Source organism: Cervus canadensis, chromosome 7 (genome assembly GCF_019320065.1).
Source record: "Cervus canadensis isolate Bull #8, Minnesota chromosome 7, ASM1932006v1, whole genome shotgun sequence".
In the NCBI taxonomy this organism is placed as follows: Eukaryota; Metazoa; Chordata; class Mammalia; order Artiodactyla; family Cervidae; genus Cervus; species Cervus canadensis.
In genome coordinates, this window is record NC_057392.1 from 58,445,667 (window position 1) to 58,460,047 (window position 14,381).

Genomic DNA, 14,381 nt, shown 5'->3' on the forward strand with positions numbered 1-14,381 from the left:
AGGGCCAGGCTTGGGAAAGGGACAGACAAATCTTAAAGGGACAGTGAGACTTCCTCGCACCTTTCCCCAGCAGCAGCAATAAATGAAACTCGAACGGCTCCAGTTTGAGTCTCCCAGGGGAGTAGGAGGCCAGTTCAAGCACGAGGGCAAAACCTGCCCTTCCATCAGTCACCACAAAGAACATAGGATGGTTTTCAACCTGACAGCAAATGACATCACCAGGAGAGAGTTCATCTTTCACTTAAAAAAAAAAATTGTGGTTAAAAAAATACACAACATAAAAAGGTATCATTTTAACCATTATTAGGGAGGCATTAAGTGCATCGATACTGTTGTGTAACCATCACCACTATCCCTCTCCAGAACTCCTTCATCTTACCAAACTGAGATGGTCCTCATTAAACACTAATACCCATCCCCCATCCCCCAACCCCTGACAACCAACCTACTTTCTGTCTCTAAGGATCTGACCACTCTAGGTGCCTCATATAATAAGGATAGAAGTGGAATCATACAGCATTTGGTCTTTTGTGTCTGCAGGGGAGATTTTAAAAACATGAATGACCAGGCCCAGCAACTTCTGATCAATAAACCAGAATTTGGGGAGGGGGCAGGAACCCCTCCTCACAGCAAACACATCCCAGCACCTGCTGGCTAATGCCTAAAATTCCTTTAGATGTGGGTAAAGCTAAGGATTTTTCCTATTTCAACTGGAGATGAAAGGCTTAAAATGATTGATTGAGATATCACAGTGACTGACACTCATCTGCTCAAGATTAATCTATCAGTCAACAAGCACAGATGACTGTTATCAGGCACCATCTCCTTCTGAGACCCAGGAGCACTCAGACGACAGCAGATGATGAAATGGGGTGAGACAGACAAACTAGAGACTCGTGGTCACTTTTGGTGTGGGGGCTGGTAATAAAGGTTAGTTCTGTTTACCTTTACTTACCCTGTGGACAAAATAGGAGTTGGGAGTAGAGGAATTTAGGTCCAACACAGCTGTGCACTCGCCCGGTTTACTGGAACGTGGCCACCCTGACATATGGTTCCCATCAACTATATTTTTGCATGATTCTTGAATCCTGCCTCCCACCCCCCACCTTTTTCTGTTTGACTGCACTGACTTCATTACAATGGAACTTCTCTTCCATGGGTTCTAATTGAGGCATGACCAGTGCCTTGTTCAAGAAGAGTTTCTTCTGCTCCTTGTTTCTGCAAAACTAGGAATACATAGAAAACAATCAGATGGGTTGGAGAGATACAGACATATGCAAAATAACAAAATGACAAGAAAGGTTCACACCAAGCCTGGCCCTACCTGTGAACGGAGAAAGGTATGGACAGGGGACTGAGAAGGACTTGAATGTTTATTTATTTTTTTAAATCTTGAAGCAAAACATGACAAAATGTTAACACTTATTCATTCTGTGTTGGCATTTGCTATGTTACATTACTCTTTTTACTTGTCTTCATGCCCTTTGGTGTCTTTAAAAGTTGTCAGTATTGCATGTATATCTTTATAAATAACTCTACACATGATTATAGGTGTATAAAGAAATATTTTGATGACTAAAGAGAATTCTTACAGTTTTTTTATGTTAATGATTTTATCATAAAATTAAATTAATAAAGCCTCACAGAAAAGTTGAAAAATATAAGAAAACAGAGATGCAAATCAACATTTCCCATAAAACTACCATCCAGAATGTGCTACAGTTAAAAATTTTTAGCAGTTTATTTCTTCTTATTATTTTTGTTTGCACTGGGTCTTCATTGCTGTTCATGGGCTTTTCTCTGGTTGCGGTGAGCCGGGGGGGGCTACTCTCTAATTGCAGTGCAGGAGCTTCTCATTGTGGTGACTTCTTTGCTTGCAGATCATGGGCTCTAGACGCATTGGCTTCAGTAGTTGCAGCATATGGGCTCAGTAGTTGAAGCACACAGGTTTAGTTACTGACAGGAATCGAACTCCTATCCACTGTACCACCATGGAAGTCCCAGAATGTGCCACATTGTGATGTCTTGATAGCTAAGCTTTTTCTCCAGGCATTAAATAATTGCAACATTGGTTTTAAGTTTTCAGATAGCTTCTGATTGTAAAAATAATACTTGCTCATTGTAAAATGGAGAAAAGATAGATAAGGAAAGAAAATTACTCATGGCCTTAATACCTGGAGTGTCTCTTCAAGGTTCTTGATGAAAAAAAACCAAAATCTGATTCTAGTTATGAGGAGAAAGATATCATTGGAAAGACTGGAGTAGTGTACATCAACAGTGGGGAGATGGGTTTACCAGGGCTTTTTTTATTTCCTTCATCTCCTCTTCTGGTCTTTATGTAATAGGTTGACCCCAAAATTCAGTCAGATATGGAATGGCTAGACCCTCATGCCAAAGAAGGAAATGGCAACCCACTCCAGTATTCTTGCCCGGAGAATCCCATAGGCGGAGGAGCCTGGCAGGCTACAGTCCATAGGGTTGCAAGGAGTTGGACATGATTGAAGCGACTTAGCACACACACAGAGACCCTAATGCCAGTTTGATCTTGGTTTAAACGTTATTTCTATGATGGAAGGAGTCACTCAGTGTCACAATGGCCTTTTTTTTGAGGGGAGAGAGCTTATCATTTGTCATTCTGTAGCATTTTTCTTGTTTTTTTGAGTATTTGTGTCTTGTCTCTCTTCTTTGTTGTATTCTCAGGATTGGAACAGCATCTGGCATTAGCAGTATTCACTGTTGAATGAATAAGTGAATCAAAGGGCCTTCGGTGGCCTTACCTACAAAGTACCTTCCTTTAACCACCACTGGACATGTCACCTAAGAACCCAACCTGGTGAAACACCATCTTTCATCTGCATCCCTGCCCCCCATCTCCTTGTGCAGCAGCAATCCTAATACATCTCTGTGTCCACTGGCTGCAGCCAACACCATATCCCTCTTTTTAGCCTGTTTGCCTTGCGCCTTGAGGAGCCTGAACTATCCATGTGACGCCCCCGCTTCCAGTTCAATGACATCATCAATGTGTCCCTTGATGGGTATATTCTTCCCTTTGGTGTTAAAACTCTCAACCCTCAGGGTCTAGTGTTGCTAGGATGGAAAAAATATTTTTATATCCATTCACTAATGCAGCAGCCATAAGTTGTTTTTTTTTTTTTTTTAGCTCATCATTTATCATTCTTCACCACTTTTCTTATTTGTCATCGAGGAGTGGGAGGAACTATGTCATCCTCTGTGGGAGGAAGTCGGTATTCTTAAGGCTACAGATAAGCTCCACCCCAGCCACCATGGCCATAGTAAACATGAGGCCACTGATCACACACTGGGTGGGGGGGAAGGGAGCAGAATGCCATTGCAGAGTGGACTGTCCTGGTCCCTGGTCACTGAAAACCCCCACCGGGGGAACATTTTGTTCAACATTCACATGAGATGAATATTCAGGGCCCATTCCAAGCCTTTAATTCTTCCCCAAACTTCTTTGTTATAAATCCTCTCATCTGAGTTCTTCTAGGTCATTGATCATATGACAAGATTTTAACTAATACCCAGGATTTAGTGGGCCTTCCTGGGTGGCTCAGTGGTAAAGAATCTACCTGCAATGCAGAAGACACAGGAGACTCGGGTTCAGTCCCTGGGTCAGGAAGATCTCCCTGTAGGAGGGCATGGCAACCCACTCCAGTATTCTTGCCTGGAGAATCCCATGGACAGAGGAGCCTGGGCTTCAGTCTATAGGTTCACAAAGAGTCGAACATGACTGAAGCGACTGAGCGCACGAGCACACACACACACAGAGGATTTAGTGGTCCTTGAACTGTTCCAGAAAAAGTAGAATTTTTTTTTTAATGTTAATATTCTGTTCAAAGTTCTGCCCTCTAGAAGTGTTTGTTTTGTACGCTGTTCTTCAGGACCATCTGGAGCAAAACTATAGCACTGCTCGGCACACCGTCTCTGGGAGAGCCACCTGGAACCAAGCTTGACTGTCCCCTCCTCATCAAGCAGTCAGAGAGAGCTCTGCTCTACTAGGTGTTGGCACAGGGAGCAGAGGAAGGGGAAGCATGCTAGGAATGTGAGCAACACATTCCCGCCACTTATTTTTGCTTTCAGGTCATGCTCAAGCCTGGCCTCATTGTACGTATCTGTTTGATGATGGAGCATTGTTATGCAGCCTGACTTTAGATTCAGAAAATGTCCAGAAAACATGGTTACCATACAAGTGTTCAGTATGGAAAGTGTTAAGCCTCCAGAAGAGCCCAATAGCAAGTTAAGATCCAGTTTCTCAAAATGTCACTCTGCCATTTGCCAACACGATCATGGTTTTGCTCCAGAATCATGACGCCTTCACTGTGATTCTCATATCTGGACTTGACACAGCCTCCATGAAATTTCTTACCTCTGGATCCACTAGGCAATAATAAAGCTGCTGGCACTGCAACCAGGGCCAGTTGGAAGGTCTTCCCTTACACTGACCTCCACCTAAAAACAAACACACGTGGACACTCTACCCAATAACAACAGAACACACATTCTTCTCAAGTGCACATGGACCTTCTCCAGGAGAAAGCATGGGTTAGGTCACAATTCAGAACACTCTAAAAGATAGATGTCATATCAAGTATCTTCTCCAACCACAATGGGATGAAATTAGAAATCAACTACAGAAGGAAAACTCACACATTTGTGGAAATTAGCACACTCTTAAACAACTAATGGGTCATTGTTTTACTCTGCTTGGGCCACCATGACAAAATATGACAGACTGAGTGGCTGAAAGAGCAGATATTTTTTTCTTCAGCTCTGGAGGCTGGGCAATCCAAAACCAAGGAGCTAGCCAATTCAGTTCTTGGTGAAGACATACTTGCTGGCTGGCAGATGGCCATCTTCTCTGCTGTGTCCTTACAGAGTAGACAGGGCATTCTCATCTCTCTCTCTTCTTATAAGGACATTAATCCCACCATAGGGACCCGACCCCCATAACCTCCTTTGAACCTAATTGTCTCCTAGAAGCCTCAGCTCCAGCTACCGTCACATTGGGGTATTAGTGCTTCAACATGTGAACTGTAAGGGGACACAAACATCCAGTCCATAACATTCTGCTCCTGGCCTCCCTTAAAGTCATAAAGATATGCAAAAAATTCATTCCATCCTGACAGTACCAAAAGTGTCAACTCACTCCAGCATCGATTCTAAAATCAAAAGCCTAAAGGTTTATCTAAATAGTATCTAAGTCAGCTAAGGGTGAGACTTAAGGTATGATTCATCCTGAGGCAAAACTCCTACTCAGCTGTGAACCTGTGAAACCAGACAAGTTGTGTGTTTCCAAACACAGTCATGGGGACAGGCATAGGCTAGATGTACCCTTTCTAAAAGGGAGAAAGTGAAAGGAAGGGGTTATGGTCCCAAGGAAGTACGAAAGGTAGCAAGGTCAATATCATTACATCTTAAGGCTAAAGAAGAATTCTCTTTGGTCAGATACTCTGCCGTTAGCCCCTTGGAGCAATGATCCTGCCTTCAATACCCACTGGATTGGCGACCCCATCCCTGTGGCTCTACTTGGCAGGTTACCACCCCTCAGCTCCAGGTGACCCCACCCACAAGGTTCCTGAAGACCACTGTCTGGACTGTTGAGATTGAGGTGGTGTCCCCTCCCCCTTCCCACATTTTGAAACCAAGGAGGCAGCCCTAATGATCTCTTAATTGCCTTCAGGGTCATTTTCCCATTGTCTTGAAGAATAGCACATGTTCACAGCCAAATAGCTTTACCATCCAGTTCTGCCTGTAGGACCTAAGAAGCCAAAGAGCCTTCCCTCATTTAGTCTCAGCTCCACTCCCTTTGGTTGAAACTGGCAGTGTTTCTGATGGGGTGGCTAATCAGGTCTGTAGTCTAATCCCATACTAATCCCCTTATCAAGAGATTGTTGAGCCACACCTTCCTGTTCTCTTCAGAATATCTCTTTCATTTTTGGCAATATGGACAGGCTGAGAATTTTCAAATCCTCAAGTTTAAGATCTTTTTTGCTTGACAATTGCTTCTTCAATGCATTCCTCTCTTTTTGCATTTTACTATAAGCAGTTGGAGATGGAAATGGCAACCCACTCCAGTGTTCTTGTCTGGGAAATCCCATGGTTAGAGGAGCCTAGTCCATGGAGGCTAGAGTCCATGGAGTCACAGAGTAGGACACTATTTAATGACTAAACAACAATAACAATAATCAATTAGGAGGCACCTAATTTCTTTCAACACTTTGCTTAGTAATCTCTTCAGTTAATGGCATCCAGTCCCATCATTTGGGCTTCCCTGGTAGCTCAGCTGGTAAAGAATTTGCCTGCAATGCGGGAGACCTGGGTTCAATCCCTGGGTTGGGAAGGTTCCCTGGAGAAGGGAAAGGCTACCCACTCCAGTATTCTGGCCTGGAGAATTCCATGGACTACAGTCCATGGGGTTGCAGAGTCAGACACAACTGAGTGACTTTAACATTCACATTCACAGTCCCATCATTTAATGGCAAATAGAAGGGGGAAAGGTGAATGCAGCGACAGACTTTATTTTCTTGGGCTCCAAAATCACTGTGGACAATGACTGCAACCATGAAATTAAAAGACACTTGCTCCTTTGAAGGAAAGCTATGACAAATCTAGACAGTGTATTAAAAAGCTGAGGTATCACTTTGGTGATGGTCTGTATAGTCAAAGCAATGGTTTTTCCAGTAGTCATGTATGAATTTGAGAGTTGAACCATAAAGAAGGCTGAATTGTGGTGCTGCAAAAGACTCCTGACAGTCCCTTGGACTGCAAGGAGATCAAACCATCAGTCCTAAAGGAAATCAACCCTGAATATTCACTGAAAGGATTGATGTTGAAGCTGAAGCTCCAATACTTTGGCCACTTGATGTGAACAGCTGACTTACTGGGAAAGACCCTGATGCTGGGAAACAATGAGGGCAGGAAGAGAAGAGGGCAACAGAGGATGAGATGTTTGGGTAGCATCACTGACTCAATGCACATGAGTTTGAGCAAACTTAGGAAGATAGTGAAGGACAGGAAAGCCTGGCATTCTGCAGTCCATGGGGTCACAGTCAGATACAACTTGGTACAACAACTCCCCAGTTAAGTAGGCAATTTAATTTCTCACAAATTCTACCTTCCACAAAACACTAGAACATGAACATAACTGAGCCGTGTTCTTTGCCACTTTTATAATAAGTACCACCTTTTCAACATGTCTTATAACATGTTTCTCATTCCCATCTGAGACCTTACCAGAAAGGGCTTTATAGCCCATATTTCTATGAGCATCCTGTTTGTGACTATTTAGGCATTCTCTGAGGAAAGGGACACTTTCTCTATAGTTGTCTTTTTCTCCTTCTAGGTCATCAACTGAATTATTTTTAATTGTCCCTTCATGGCCCTCTTGACCCAGAATTTTCTAGCAGGTACCTCCCGACTCTCCCAATTATCCAGTGGCAAAGCTGCTTCCACAATCTTAGGTGTTGCAGCAGCATCTCACCTTACAGTACCAAAATTCTGTCTTAGCTCAGTCTGCGCACTGGGTGACTTAAATCACAAATATTCATTTTTCATGTTTTATAGGCTATAAATCTGAAATCAGAGTGCCAAGATGGTTGGGTTCTTCTTTTTTGTGGTGGCAGGTGGGAGTGGGGGGGAGTCTTAACCACTGGACTGCCAGGGAAGTCCAGATGGTTGGGTTCTGATGGAAGCCTTTTTCCTGACTTAAAGACAGCTACTTGCTTGCTGTGTGCTCACATGGCCTTTCCTCAGTGCATGCACATGGAGAGAAACAGCACACACAGGATAGGTAAGGAAACAGAGGACTTGAAAAACACAGTAAACCAACTAGATAAAATATATATGACCACTTTACCCAACAACAACAGAATTCATACTCTTCTGAGAGACCTTTGTTTCTCTTCCTCCTTCTGTAAGGAAATGAATGTCAAAACAAGGGTCCCACTCTTATGACTTGATCTAAGCCTAATCATTCCCAAAGACCCCACCTCCAAACACTATCACTCTGGAGACTAGAGCATCAACATGAACCCTGGGGGAGACAAACTTTCAGTCCACAACAGGTACCATGTTTATTTTTATTATTATTTGTTTATTTACCAGTGAGATTCATTTTCTTGTGTTTCATAGGTTTGTTAAATTTAGTTTTTGTTAATTTATAGTTTTTCTTAGATGAATAATCACTTCATGTCCTTCGCCCATTTTCCTATTAAGGTATTTATTTATTTATTTTTTAATTTCTGTCAATTTTATTTTACTCATTTTGAAAATGGAAATCATAACTTCCTCATAGAGTGGTTAGTTGTCAGACTTGAGTAACGCAAGGTAAGCAAAAGTTCTTTTTACATTGCAGTGTCCTCCAAAGTGTTAATTATTATTATTATTATTATTTTGGGTTTTGTCATACATTGATATGAATCAGCCATAGAGTTACACGTATTCCCCATCCCGATCCCCCCTCCCACCTCCCTCTCCACCCGATTCCTCTGGGTCTTCCCAGTGCACCAGGCCCGAGTACTTGTCTCATGCGTCCCACCTGGGCTGGTGATCTGTTTCACCATAGATAATATACATGCTGTTCTTTCGAAACATCCCACCCTCACCTTCTCCCACAAGGTATTCATTTTTAACTTCTTGATTTATAAGAGCCTATTATATTATAAGAAGACTAACACTTTGTGACATATAGAGAAAAATTTTAGTTTGTTTTTCTCTCAAAATTTGTTTTTTAGCAGTAATTTTAATACATAAATTATTAATTCTAATGTTGGAATTCTATTAAAAAAACTTTAAATTTTTAAAAATAATTAAGTTTTTTACTTTCTTCTTTATGATTCCTACTTTGATATCATTCACAGAAATACTCCAAGAATTTCAGCATCATGGGAATTTAGCAAGAAATAGTATTAATTCTAGTAAAGTTACTAATAATCCTGTCATTTTTTGAGTATTTACTATAGATCAGATACTCTACGTACATTATTCTACATGGATACCTCAGAGCTATTGCAGGTCTAGTTCCAGATCATTACAATAAATAAAATGACATGGGTTTTTTTGTTTGTTTGTTTCTCAGTGCATGTAAAAAAAAGTTATATTTACATTATATACTATGGTCTATTAAGTGTGCAATAACATTGTGTCTAAAAATATATATATACATACCCTAGTTTAAAAGTATTTTATTACTTAAAAAAAAAAAACAACTACAATAGCAACATCAAAGATCAGCAATCACAGATCATCATAATGATACAAGAATAACAAAAATTTTGAAATATTGTGAAAATAACCCAAATGTGACACAGAGGCAAGAAGGGAACAAATGTTGTTGGAAAAATGACACCAATAGACTTGCTTGACACAGGGTTACCATAAATCTTTCATTTGTTTACAAAACATAATATATGCAAAACCTCAATAAAGCAAAGCACAATAAAATATGATATGTCTGCATTTAATCCTCACAACAAACCCAGAAAGGAATTATTATTCCCATTCTACAGATCAGGAAACTGAGGCTCCAGAAGTCAGCAACTTGCTTCCCGTTCTATGAGTTGTAAATGTTGGAGCCGAGATTCAGTCACAGTGCAGATAAATGAGTTAGATCCAGTCCCATCCTGACTCTGCTGTGTCCCTGCTGGGTCCCTTCCCCCCTCTGAGCCTTCGTGTCACCTATAAATTTTGTTTAGCAATAAGTTTCTCACAGAATCATTGGCAGATTTAACTGAGAGAAAAAAAAATTATGTAACGTGCCTGGCACCGAGAAACAGACCGTAGAAGGCAGTCAGCTGACACCCCTCTTGGCTGGCACACCCAACTCCCTCCCCTCTCCTTGTGAAGCGGTGGGGCGGAGGCGGTGAGGGAAAGGGCAGACCCGTGCCAACAGCGAGGGGCAGAGGTTGAAATCCCAGGCCTAGGATCTAAGGACGGTACAGAGTGAGGCGCAACGCACGTACACCATCACGCCTCCGAGAGAGTCACTCCCAAGGCTTCGGGCACCTTCCCCTGTGTGGGACGCACAGGCGCGGCCAGATCAGGAGAATCTCCGCATCGCTCAGAGGCAGCCACTCGTGCTCGTGAGACGCGCGCGTGAGGTCGCTGCCCTTCTCCAGCCAGTGGCCCTGCCGCACACACCGGGACCATGGGGACCCTCGGGGGACACCTGGTCGCGGCGCTGTTGTTCCTCATCATAGCACTCTACTACTCGGTGCTGGTGTCCTTGGCTCTGCTGCGGGGACAGAGGTTCCTCAAACCCCCTCTGCCCCCGAGAGACAAGCGAGGGCACAGGTGGTGGCAGCTGGTTTCTGGGGAAGCCGTGGTGAAGGTGGTCTTCTCCCTGATCGTTATCTTGCCCGAGCTCTTCTACCCGCCGGGAACAAACCGGATGGTAATGGTGGACTGGGAGGACCCGAAGCGGCCGTTTGTCTTCAAGGACACCTGGCAGCATGTCACCATGTACGGGTTTTTCCTCTTGAGCGGCCTGGTGGACATCGTTAGCCAGGCGTGTCAGGCGCGCCAGAACATGAAACTGGAGCGAGCGGCCGAGGCCCTGGCCTTCTGCGTGCTGGTGCTGCTGATGATAAACCACATTGAGAACAAGAGCGCCCTGGAGAGCCGCGTGCACGCCCTGTTCATGCTGCCCGCCTTCCTGGTCGCCTTGGTGCTCATCATCGAGGTCTGGGTCCCCGACCAGCCCTCACTCTGGGTGCTCAAGACCTGGATGGGGCTGGTACTCAGCAACTGGCTGCTGCATCTTGGCGTCCTGATGTACGCACCTCCCTCGGGACAGCCCTGGAGTGGGGACAACCCTGTGGACCTCGCCTTTGTCACCACCTTCTTCTGCTGGCACCTGGGCTTGGGGGCTGTCGTGCTGGCCGCCATCTACAGCCTCTGCAGCCTCTGGTACCATCGCTTCTCCTCCTGGAAAAGGGCCCCGGGTGCTGAGTACCAGCCGTGCCCCCTATGTGAGGGCAGTGAGGAGCCTGAGAAGTTCAGGGCAGGGGCCCCACAACTAGACGGGGGTGTCTAGGGATAGAATCTATCTCAGCACTTCACCCTTTGTAATGAGGGTCTTGAGGATGCCCACTGTGTGCCTCGTGCAGGAACATCCTGGGATCTGCAACGTGGCTTTCCATCTCAGGGGTCCCATTCCTTGTTCTGAAATGAACCTTGTAGGATTACTTCTGTCTACCACCCTCTTCTCTCCAGACCTGTCTGTCTCCTATCCTGCTAGCCAGTGTGGTTCCTTATCATGGATTCACATGAAGTGAGAATAGGAGTAGTGCTTTCCTCTGACAGCTTTTGGGATCCAAGAGGAAGAGAAGAAATGAGGAAACAGAGGAAAATGGAGGGTCTCTGGGGACATGGCAGGGCTCTGTATGTCCGGGGCAGAGCTGGCTTGGTGTGTGTGCTGTGTGGGCCTGCAGCTGAAGTAGTAAAATGTGTCCCAGGGAGAGAGCTCTGTTTCCCCATCGTGGTGAGGGCTTCTGCTTCTTCATTTCTTTTTTCTTTTTAATTATTAATTTACTTTAATTGAAGGCTAATTACAATATTGTGGTGGTTTTTGCTCTGTCTTTTACTCATACTAAGTGGGTCAGGAAGAACTGGTTTTGTTGTTACTGTTTTCTCATCTAAAGTGGATGAGGCTACTTCTGCATGAGGGAATGAGGGATGAGGGGATAGGGCAGCAATCAGGTTAGCAGGGCTCAAGTCTGGGGAGGAAGGAAGCGAGGGAGGGATTCCCAAGGGTGGGTGTAAGAAACAAGGATTATATTGTATAATTTTAGGTTGTTTGGTTTTTGCTATGACATAAAACAACTCCATTGCTTATGTAGAGTCTTTCAATAAAGTCTATGATACACATACACATGTCTTGTGTGAGTGATTCTGGGGTGAGATCAAAGAAAAGATTTCAGTTGATGGGAGCAGAAGGCAAGGACCACCATGAAACTCGGGGCGCAAATTACCTCAGCAGTTCTGAAGACGCAGGGACTCCAAGCTGAGAGGGAAGCTGAGAACACCAGCTCCTGGAAGCTGCAGAACTTTCAGCCACTGTACTCACTGAGCTTCTCCCAGAAGCAGGAGGTGTTAATAACTTCACATCCTCAGTGAAATATATGAAAGCGAACTATATAAAAATACTTATCTCTGGGTACAACTAGAAAAGTGCTCATGACAGCGCGTGTATGCTTATGTGAGATGATAAAGCCAGCATTTGGAAGTCTGAAGAGGCAGGAAAAAGGGAGGAGATGCTGACCACAGTGGTGGAGAAAGGACCATGGAGAAAAGTGCCCACACAATGAAGCAGCTGCAATTCTGCCACCACCCACACAGTCAGAGATGTTGTCCTCAAAGACTGAACGCTCTATGAAGTACAGAGAGGGATATGCATTTGCAGATGGAGGGCAAGATGGGCTGTACATTGTCCTCCGAAATATCACTGGACACTCCCTAAAGAAGTAGGGCGCATGAGTGTGGAAACGAGCCCTGGAAACAGTGGGACAGGGCTTAAAGCAAAGAAGGGGAACAAGGGAAGGAATGGAAGTGGGGCAGGGGTCTGGTAAGTCACAGGGCAGCACTTGGAGGGAAGGAACACTCTGGGTCTAGAAAAGAGAAATGACTTCCCCCAGCTGGAACCAGGCCAGCCTCAGCTTTCCTCCCCAACCTAAGGAAGGGCCAACATCCTTCTTTGTGTCCCCACCTAAAAACCCAGAAACAGAGTCAACTTTACCCCAAAAGCTAGTAAACCTTAAACTTCAGGTCCCCTTACTTCATTCTTTATTCTTTTTTTTGGAGGGGGGCACATCTCTCAGTTTGTGGGATCTCAGTTCCCAGCCTGTGGGCCCCAGCAGTAAAAGTGCTGAGTTCTAACCACTTGACCACCAAGGAATTCCCAAGCCCCCCCACCCCCACTTTATACTTCTCATATAAAGTCTTGAGAGGGGCCATAGCAAGTGTTCATATGATCACTTATCACTGAGAAGCTGCAAAAGTTAGACTTTTCTTATTCTTTTTTTCTCCACAAAATGTGGCTGATCCCCCTCCCTGAAAACTCAGCACAGATTTCCTTTCAGGATGACTTATGATAAACACATCTCTTCCCGTTAGTAGTGAAAAGTAAGAGTGAAAGTGTTAGTCCCTCAGTCACGTCGAGCTCTTTGGGACCCCATGGACTGTTGTAGCCCACCAGGCTCCTCTGTCCTTGGAATTTCCCACACAAAAATACTGGAGTGAGTTGCCATTTCCTTCTCCACCTGTTAGTAGAGCATCCTTTATTCAAGGATAATGGTAAGACTCTTCTTCCTTTAGCTTGAAAATAAGAAGCTTAAAATGCTAATGACATCACACACTGGCTGAAAACCACCTTCCAAATTAGAATCTCTCAGTCAACAAATGTAAATATCTTATCAGATGCTGGGTCTGATGCAAGGAGCAGGAATTAAAGGTGCAGAAAACTGATGGCTTCCCTGGTGACTCAGATGGTAAAAGAATCCTCCTGCAATGCAGGAGATCTGGGTTCAATTCCGAGTTGGGAGGTTCCCCTGGAGAAGGGAATGGAAACCCACTTCAGTATTCTTGCCTGAGAAATTTCACGGACAGAAGAGCCTGGCGCGCTACAGTCCATGGTGTCACAAAGAGTTAGACATGAATGAGTGACTAACACTAACACTTTTCTTCACTGAGGCAGAGGTGGGAGGTAATACACAGATGTGGGTTCTGCTTATCTCATTTGTGCTGTATGCAGAATTCTTGTCCTGCACATCTGGCCCTTGCCCAGAGCATCAGTCATGGCTCTCTAAGGAATCAGAACCAATGGGATGCAGACAGATAGAGAATTCAAGGAACGGACTCATGAGATTGTGAAGACTGGCAAGTCCAGAATCTTCAGCCTGGAGACCCAGGGAAGAGTTGAGTTGATGTTGCCATCTTGAATCTGAAGGTGGTCTGGAGGCAAAATTTATTTTTCTTCAGGGCACCTCAGACTCTTCTTTTGATGCTTTCAACTGATGAAATGAGGCCAAACCATATTACCTAAGTCTACTGATTTAAATGTTCATCACATTTGTAGAAATTACCTGCACAGCAACATCTAGACTGATGTTTGACCAAACAACTGGGTATCATGGCCCAGCCAAGTTAACACAAAAAATTAGTCATTATACTCAGCATAACAAAACATGACCACTCAAGTAGGATTTAAGTCAACGTGTTTGTCATGTATTGGAGACCTTCCAAAAGAGTAGTAATAACTTCATTTTGGGTTTTCCTGATGGCTCAGACAGTAAAGAATCTACCTGCAATGCAGGAGACCCAGGTTCAATCCCTGGGTCGGGAAGATCCCCTAGAGAAGGAAATGG

General features: G+C 44.2%; 1 protein-coding gene across 1 annotated transcript; it reads left to right on the forward strand.

Annotated features, from left to right (window-relative positions):
- Positions 1 to 9,946: 9,946 nt before the first annotated feature.
- Positions 9,947 to 11,888, forward strand: LOC122445152 (transmembrane epididymal protein 1A-like). Its single transcript, XM_043474124.1, has one exon. It carries the CDS (start codon positions 10,166 to 10,168, stop codon positions 11,051 to 11,053), a length of 888 nt encoding a protein of 295 aa, XP_043330059.1. The 5' UTR covers positions 9,947 to 10,165; the 3' UTR covers positions 11,054 to 11,888.
- Positions 11,889 to 14,381: the final 2,493 nt, after the last annotated feature.